Source organism: Mus pahari, chromosome 21 (assembly GCF_900095145.1).
Source record: "Mus pahari chromosome 21, PAHARI_EIJ_v1.1, whole genome shotgun sequence".
Lineage (NCBI taxonomy): Eukaryota > Metazoa > Chordata > Mammalia > Rodentia > Muridae > Mus > Mus pahari.
This window is the reverse complement of record NC_034610.1, coordinates 43,193,153-43,202,494: the sequence shown is the minus strand read 5'-3', so window position 1 is coordinate 43,202,494 and position 9,342 is coordinate 43,193,153. Positions and strand designations below refer to the sequence as shown.

Here is a 9,342-nt window from a genome sequence, read left to right as displayed (position 1 = left end):
TTGGGAAGAGAGGCCCCTTGGTCTTGCAAACTTTATATGCCCCATACAGGGGAAAGCCAGGGCCAAGAAGTGGGAGTGGGTGGGCAGGGGGGTTGGGGGGGGGGAGAGTATAGGGGTCATTCGGGATAGCATTTGAAATGTAAATGAAGAAAATTAAAAAAAAAAGAAGTGGGAGTGGGTGGGCAGAGGGGCACGGGGGGGGGGGAGAGTGTAGGGGTCATTCGGGATAGCATTTGAAATGTAAATGAAGAAAATATCTAATAAAATAATTTTTAAAAAGCTAACATAAATAAGCATTAATGGCAGACAGATGGAATGAAATATTAATACTAGCCTTTTGATATGTTGGGAATTCTAAGGGGAGCAGAGTGAGTACCAGAAAGGGTATATATGTTCTATACACACACACTACACACAGGGATAAAGGGTACATATGTAGTATACACACACACTACACACAGGGATGCACGCACACATAGATCCTGATAGTGATATGGGCACTCGCTTATCAGTGAAGATGGAAGAACAAAAACCAGGGAAAGATCTGGAGAAGTGACAAGGAACAGACAGGTCAGTCATGTGATGCAATTAAACTGTTAGTTAAATAAACGAAGGAACCAGGAGTCCATTCATCTGACCTCACCTTCTCTAGTGAATTGTTGATTGTGAAAACTCGGTATACTAAGCCATAGTAATTTTCCACGGATGCATTTTTTCCACTTTGGTTTCTATTTGGCAACTCTGGAGGACAGAGAAGCACCCGCAAAGATGCATTAACTCGGGTTATAGTCACGACCGGAGGATCTAGTTTTGCTGGAGAAAGAATAAGGGATTTTGATAAAACATTCAAAACAACTAAATACTATAAATAGACACTGTGCCTCTTGATAAATCACTGTAGTGTCCAGAAACGTGGCAAAAATCATTATGAAGACAGTTTTTCTTCTATTTTTAATAGACTGATATGATTCTGTATATTTCAACATTGAGTGAATCTCTACCAATCATTTTGTCAACATGATGATTTTGTTATAAAATTAAGTAAAAAAGTTATTTGAAGGGAGGTCTTAGAAGAAGGAAGATTTTATTTAGTTCCTTAAAGAAGTAAGATTTCAAAACAGCTTTAAAACCAACAGTATTATGTTGTATATTATAGACACTAGCGGAGATTAAAAAAGAGTATTTGGTTCATGCATATTGTTGTCAATAGCCAAGTTATTATTAATAGAGTAATATTTTTGTTTTTGGTTTTTTTTTTTTTTTTTTTTTTTTTTTTTTTTTGAGACAGGGTTTCTCTGTATAGCCCTGGCTGTCCTGGAACTCACTTTGTAGACCAGGCTGGCCTCGAATTCAGAAATCTGCCTGCCTCTGCCTCCCGAGTACTGGGATTAAAGGCGTGCGCCACCACGCCCGGCTTAATATTCTTGTTTTAATTGATTCCAGATTCACTAAATTTTGTAGTGGAGAATTTTCTCCACTGCCGTGGAGAACAGCCCTGTTTAGTTTTGTAGGGCATTTTAATATGTGTTGAATTTTTTTCTAGACAAAAAATTTAACATTATTATTACATTTGACATCTCCAAACACCCTTTTTGGGTGTGTGTGACTCCTTGTTTACAGAATCCTATTGGGCACTTTCCTCACCACAATATAATATTTACATAGCATTTACTGCTGGTGGCCAAGCAGTGATTTACATAGCATTTGCTCCTTGTGGCCAAGCCGTGATCACAGAAGGAACTTCACAATCATGAGTATCCAGAGCCTGGTTTTTAAGAGTCTCAATTCATCATCTTGGATTTTTATTGTTTAATGGTATTCCTAATTTTAGACACCTGTGTTTTTAACCTTTTGTCGGAGGGTATATAGACTCAGAAATACCTATGGCATAACTAAGCCAGCCACTCCCCGTCCCCTCCCCTCTCATGTCTTGGCTGTGCAGAGACTTTCATGTTATACATAGGCTAGATCCCCAGACAAGACACTCTTGTTCTGGAAACAGTGTCTCCCTATGGTGTTAGAGAATTTAACAGATTGTCAGTCCCTTCCTGTCTCTTCATCTATTTGTTATAAATCTTCTAAAATTCTTGGTGCTTGGGTATCTTTTGGTGAAATAGCCTTAATGTCTAGTCTCATAAAATAGTACCTTTCACTTAATACACTTTTTCTACCCAAATTTATCAGTGTCTATGGTAGCATATGCAGACGATTCATAGATTCATGTCTTTAACTGAAGGCACCCTTAGCTCTGAGTGCTGGATCTTGCAGCCATTTTGTGTGGGTAGCTCCACACATCTTCAGTTCAACATAGTAGAAATTGAGCTCCTATTCTTGATTACCTAGCATGCCTCAAAAATTCTCTTTCCCCCACGAAATACCATCAAAAATTATCTCTGGCCTATGTAGCTGTGACAGAGACAAATGTAGAAACCGTCTTTGCCATGTTCTTTTTCCCTTTCTAGTAAACCCAACCTGTCCCCATGTCCACCCAGGGTTACCTTTTCTACAGTGCTTTTCATGGTCCTAATTGAAACCACAGCCTGTTTTCTGTAGCCTGTTCCAGTAGTCCAACTTCCCTTTCTTGCCCTCTGTCACAAATCTGCTAATACAATCTCCTGTGGAGTCTGATGATATGATCAAAATGTCATCTTATGAGTCTAGGGACACTGCTTGGTGCTTTAATACTTGCTTGTTATATACACACAATATTGAGTTTCATTCCTAGAAACACACACACACACACATACACACACTACCACCATTACAACCACCAACAGCCCCCACTTTTAAAAACACGTTTCTTTTCCTGGAAGGAGTCGTAACTCCCGAGGAGGAAGAGGACACAACTGGCTGCCTGTTGGTCTGCCCCAGTGCATGCTCTGTTTCTCTCTATCAGCTGCATTTCAGTCCAGAACACACGTTCTAATTCCTCTTGCAAGAGGGCCTTTGCAAATGACTTTTCCTTTGCCTGCAATGTTCTTCCCTTCCTTCTGTCTGCTTATACACAATTCTCATCGCAAGGGATCTGCTCAAGTGCGCTTTCCCAGAACCTCTTCCCCTGACGCCACTGGCCAGGTCCCTCCTGGGTTATAACCTCATAGAGCTCGTTTAGTTTTTGTAGACTCTATCACAGGAATCGCTTTGTGGGTCTGTGGTCATCGTTAATACGTGCCTTCCCTATTAAACAGGAAGCTCTGGGAAGAAAGAGACTTTTGTGTTCGTTCTGCTTTCCATATTGGAAAATATACTGGACCAGGCAAAATTGTAGTAAGTACCTTGGAAATATTTTCCATGCGACCAAAGGAAATAGTAGGCCTGAAGGGAACTCTATTTCTCCAAATTCCAGAAGGCAGAATGGGCAAATGGCTTGTCTGTGATGCCATTAGCACTCCGAGGTTCAGGCTGGCCTCAGGCTCCTCACGAACAAGTACCTGTTATACTACGCTTTGAGGTTCACGCTGGCATCCCAGGCCTTCTTGCCTCCCTTACCCTGAACTTCTCCAGCTCATGCTCTTTCTTCCCCCAAGCTTCTCATCTATTCGTTCTTCTTTTACCTCTGCTAGTTTTTATATCCCCCTCTCCCTCCTCCTTCTTCCATGGTCAGGTCCGCTTTGCTGGCCATGCTCAGTCTCCTACTTTCTCCCTTCCTGCTCTGAACTCTTTCAGACGGCTCTGGACATTCTCTTTCTCATATTTGCGATAAAAGGCTTCCCTTAACCGTGCCATAGAGTGGTCATGCCATCTGTTTATATAAGAGGCAAGTTGATTTTTTTTTATATATGACAGAGCCTATGCATGAAGTCCATGTATACATTTTAATCCAAAAAAAAAAAAAAATACCTGGTACATTGAAATCCTACTGAGCACAGGATGACACTTTTTACCTAGCAATTTTCCTTATTAGCACCTTGTTTTCTAGATAGAAATCAGAAGTCAGAGCTTAGTGAACTAGGACACAGTGCATCTCAGAGCAGGTCGTGGGAGTGCCAGTGCATACAGGTGGTTCGTTAGCTTTCACATCAGGCCCTAGGAACATACTGTCCTCAGACACTAGAAACATGTTTTTCAAAACATGATGTTTGCGCAACCTCAGGAACTGGAGAAAAGGGCCAAGTTGGATGGTAGAAATCAGAGGAGTGGGTGGGGCTCCTTCCAAGTGCTCCAAATAGTAGCCCAACGTAACTGTTTAGACACTCTTTTCATACCTGTGAAGCGCTCCTCTCATGCAGTATAGCAAGAACATTCCCCAAGACATTTTCTTTTTTCCAGGAAGGGTAATATAGAAACAGCCTAAACTCATATTAACAGCGTTCCACTTAAGTAGAACAGCCAAAGTCTCCACCACTCCTGAGACAGCGTTTTTGGCCGTTCTTGCCTGATGGGCCTAATGGACCACACTTTGTTTAATATTTGAGCTTAATCCCATTTCTAGGCTAAAATACAACAAATGACTCACAAATACCCTGATTGGTACAAATCAGCTTAGCTATGTAGACTCCTTTACATCAGTTAGAGAATTGTCTATGGAGTATCTTGGGCTCAAGTTTCAAGTTGTGCCCAGGGGTTGGGGGCTGGGGGAGGAAGCTAGAGAGCACAGACGGGTTTTTAAATTCTTCTGCTCATTTCCTAATTTAAAAAATTCAAAAATAACTAACTAAATAACTAACCAACTAAATAACCTTTCTTCTGAGTTCCATCGCACCTAGCATTTTGGATATAAGTCACTAAGTTTAAATCTAACTGAACATTGGATCTCTTAGAAGAGATAGATAGACAAGTCCCAAAACTCTTCAGACCATGCCAAGGTTTGATAAATGTCCACTGGACATACAGTATTAGTACTTAGAACTAAGAATTTTTTTTATACAAACTTTGGGAAAAGAAAGTACTGTTTATAGTGAGTATAAATAAGAGGGAGAAGTTACAAGATGTGAGAAAGCTTTTGGGGTAATTGTAGAAATAATTGTTGTTTCTGAGTTTATTGAAGTTAACGGTTTGAAAAGGTTTCATATAAGCTGGGCCCTGGAGCATTGGCTGAACCTCTTTCCTAGATTTCCAAGATTGTCAAATAATAAAAGTGAATTCCCAGTGTAGTCCTGAGGAGAGTGTCAAGTAAGATGAGAGCCTGCGTCTCGGCCCAGCACATGACCCAGCCGACTATCCAGAGTTTGTTCAAAGGCAAAAGAGAAAAAGGCAAATAACTCGCTGGAACTCACTTTCCCACCCTGGAGTGAAGCGGACTGTCCTGGTCCAGGCAGAGTGGCGTCCAGCGGAGGCTGTCATCACCCTCCCATAGTACTGCTCGTATGGGTCTAAGGTTTCATTAGTCAGATCACAGAAGAGTGCTGTGGTACCCCAGCAGTCAACTTTATCTTTCCATTGGCTCTGTCCATATCTGAGGATGGGAAAACACACAGATGTGTTTCTTCTCTCCCATCTGAGGTCTCCAGTTTTTCCAGTGAACTAATTTCCTATAGATTGAAATTTTATGCTATCTTCAAGAATACATAAAAGTTCCTTCATGTTAACCAAGCTGTTAGCTTGCTGGAGGATAAGATTTACTTTGAAAAACTTCTGGCTAACGTAAGGATTTATTTCCTTAATATGCAGTAGTGTGTTTCTTCTGATGTGTGGACTAGCTTCCATTTCAAGTATGACCTTCTATATTCTTAACACATCTGAGGCTTCAACTCTGTGATTTCCTCCCCCCACCCCCTGCACTTTTTATCAGCTTGCTGTTGAGTTATAAGGCCGATTCTGAGAAGTTACTATCATATGCCATCTCAGGTGATGCTTACCAAATGAATACGCGTGGCTCGGCTCTTTATTGGGAACAGAGTAGAAGTGGTGCTGAAAGCTCCTTAGGGAGTTCTAGTACTAAGGACTGGGAGAGGAAACACTGCAAAAACTGGCGGGAAGCAAAAGGCCAACCTGAGCCCATAGGATGATACGACAGTCAACGGGAAGATACACCTTACCTTCTTACCCCTCGCAAATCACGGGGCGTGGCAAGAAGAAAGCTGAGGAGGAAGATTTCCCTGGTTGAAGGACTTACTTTGTAGTCATATAAATGAGCCATATTGCTGGTTCCTATACGCTCTAGTCTATATAGTAACAGCACCTTCTTGGTGTTAGGATTAAAACAGAAGCCACATCACAAATGCAGCACAAGTTGCTGAGTCCGAATCATTCATCCTTCATCAGTGGCTCATTGCCTCTGCTAGGGAAAACACATCTGTTCTGGTGGATTTTCCTTTCCTATAATATTTCTATATTTGTTGTATTCAAAATTATGTGGATGGTAATTAACTATGAGCCACACAAACTGGGCACAAACAAATGAAAGTTCTCAATAGTGAACCAACGTAAACTATGACTTAGCAATTAAAAATATATTTTACATTTTTCGCTGTTTGCCTCAGGTTTAACCACTGGTGGCCTAGGCTTAGCGGAGTGTTTGCACTGGGCTAAGCAAGTGGCTGCCAGCATGCATTAGACACTCTGAGGAGCCCTTGTGTGGTGGAAATGCAGGAAGCTGAAGGTCTCTTTTTTTGAACTCCTTAGACTGCATACACCATCATATCCTTGTGCCATGTCATAGGACAACCTTCTGTTCCCACCTCTGCTTCTTTCAACCCCCCTAAAACTTCTCAAAAAATAAACAAACAAACAAACAAAGCAAAATCCAAAGGTGTTCAGCTCCTCACACTCCATTGCAACCCAGAACATATTACCCCATGGCCTTCTCTGCCAACAGGGTCTACTTACATCTTGTACTGCACAAAGTAGATGCTGCCGTTGCTGGGGAGAGAGCTCCCTGGTTGCCAGTGCAAAATGTTGTGGAAATTTCTGGTCTGAAATCGGACCTTCTGGGGCTTCAGAGGTACATGAGCCGGCTGCATTTCTAAGGTGGCAAGAACATCAATGGACATTACTGTGAACATTGCTGTTGGGGGATTTGGGCATGGTTTTCATGAAATCTCTGCATTAGGAATCACTGGGGATGTCGCTCTAAGTGAAGGCAGTGGTGGTAGGGTTAGAAGTCAATACTGTTGACTCTTCAATATGATGATTTTGATGCATGGTCAAAGTCCCCTCCCCTTTCTCTTTAGTTCTAGGGAATCTGCTCAGGGCAAGTTCTTTGCCTCTGAGCTATACCATAGTCTAAGGTAAAATTGTAGAATGATGTGAGCTTCACACTAGGAAAAATTGGTAATGATGCCTGTCTCCAGCACATCCCAATGGGTAGAAGAACTAAAACTCATGGAAAGAATATAGTCCTTAATTTATTTCCATATAAGAGTGGGGTATGACAATGATGAAAGACCTGTCTCCTTGCTCCGAGTTCCCAAGTGGAGTTATTCAGAGGCACTGACCTACCGCAGTGGGGAATTACCCAAGACCTGTTGTGGGCTCTGGCAGGGTTGTGTAATCAGACAGGTTGAAGGAAAGACCTTTTTTGGCAGGATTATTTGTGTTTTCTTCTTCAAATCATATGGTATGGGTGGCCTCGCTTTACCTGCACTTCATCTTATGGAGACAAGAAACCTATAACATTTTATTTCAGATTCCAATGTTTCTGACAGGAGAGAAAAGAATAGCTTCCTTGGGTATTTCTGCTTACTGACTTAATGGTGGTGACATTTTTTTTTTATGTATTTTGAAGGCCTCCTGCAAGGTATGAATGGTGGTATGGACTTGAAAAGAGTCTATTTTTATGTACCCAAACCACGCCTGCCTAATCCATCTTAGTACATTAGTATTTTCAGAAGATGACAGGCCCAATTTCTTGAAGATCCACCCAGAGTTGAACTGCTAACCTGAAGATGGTTGGTGCCTGCCCTCCTTGGGATCTCCTTCGATTTTTCTGACATCTTCACTGTTACCACTGTCCCCAGCAATGACTCACAGTGCACCAAGCACTGAGGAACTTTTCCCATCATCTGCTCATTGAATTTGCCCAGCTCCTCCATGATAAAGATCTGCCACCATCTTCCTCTTATGGTCGAGAGACCAAGCCTTGGATAGGTGAAAGAACCTTCCCAGGAGGAAGTGTTAAAGCTGATTTTATGCCCAAATCTACTTAACATCCTGATTCTTACTCCTGAAAGCTGAATGTGAAATCCTGGGTGAGAGGAGTCCATGGGGGAGGCATTAACATCATCATCATCATCATCATCATCATCATCATCATCATCATCATCCAATAACAGTTAGCTTCTGCCTCCTTCATCTACTTCTCTCTTGATATTTATTGAATAGTGATCAGATAGAAATATGCATCAGAAGCTATTATGCCCATTCCTTTTGATTTATCCCCAGACACCTACATAAGAGAGATATTTTTATCACTGTATTTTCAGGTGTGAATATAGGTCATGCCCAAGGAGGTTACAGGAGTGGTTAAGATTCATTTTTGTGTACAAAAGCAGGTTCATTTTGCTAGCCCTTTAATTCCTGCTAAAGAAGTTCTTGTTACCAAGGACAAGAGGTATAGCTTACTCTAGTTCACATAGTCCTGTCAGAGAGAGGCTGGGGTTGCATTTATGTCGAGATGTAGAACAACTCCAAAGTTGTGGGCATTTCCTTAAGTCACTTAAGTGAGAAGTCCCCATATATTGACTTGGGACTCCAGGGGCCTTTCTGAGATGTAAACTTTGACAAAATGTCCTTGAAGAATTCTCTGTAACCCTCATTTGTTTATGGTATGTGTTCTGTGTGGGAGGCTGCTCCAAAGCCCTTAGCATCTACACTAACTCAGTCTCCACAATGACCTACAATTTTCAACCTTCAGATGAGAAATTCTCCTATAGGATGTTGCATAAAATGTCTTGTTTTCTGGATAACAAATGGCAGGTGAAACCTAGGCTCGATGTGCCTTAGGGCCTTGTGTCTTGTCCTTATAATCATTTGATGATATCAGGAGAAAGGAGGAAGGGGAGGAGGAAGGACGAGGAGGACTGGGAGGATGAGGGGGAGAGGATAGGTAGGTAGATAGATAGATAGATAGATAGATAGATAGATAGATAGATAGATAGAGAATATGAATTGTTTTCTGCCATGAAAGTGGCTCCTCGTCCTAAACACTCGCCCATACAACTATTCACTCAGGTTGCGGACAGCAACTGGCCCCATGTCTGTTTGGACCATTTAGTGACCTTACAACATCCAGCATGTCATCCAAGCCATTCTAACCCTGTCTTGATCAGACTCAAAACTGTCCAATGAAAAGGAAGTTAAGCACTTACCTGTAGCACTGCTCAAGAATATGATGAGGGGACCTAGAAGGCAATGCTTAGGCATCATGGTTCCAAGTGTGGCTGTCTGGCAACCAGTGCTCCT

At 41.8% G+C, this 9,342-nt stretch overlaps 1 protein-coding gene across 2 annotated transcripts in view; it reads right to left on the bottom strand.

Annotated features, from left to right (window-relative positions):
- The window catches only part of Il22ra2 (interleukin 22 receptor subunit alpha 2), a 12,357-nt gene extending 3,015 nt beyond the window's left edge, over positions 1-9,342 (bottom strand). The window contains exons 1-4 of one of the 2 annotated variants that reach the window (XM_021221606.1): positions 9,249-9,342; positions 6,769-6,904; positions 5,217-5,395; positions 644-813 (exon numbers count right to left, since the gene is read on the bottom strand). In XM_021221606.1, the coding sequence (XP_021077265.1) occupies positions 644-813; positions 5,217-5,395; positions 6,769-6,904; positions 9,249-9,306 (543 nt within the window). In that variant the 5' untranslated portion in view covers positions 9,307-9,342. Of the gene's footprint in view, positions 1-643; positions 814-5,216; positions 5,396-6,768; positions 6,911-9,248 lie in introns of both variants that reach the window. The other variant, XM_021221605.1, reaches the window with a different exon arrangement.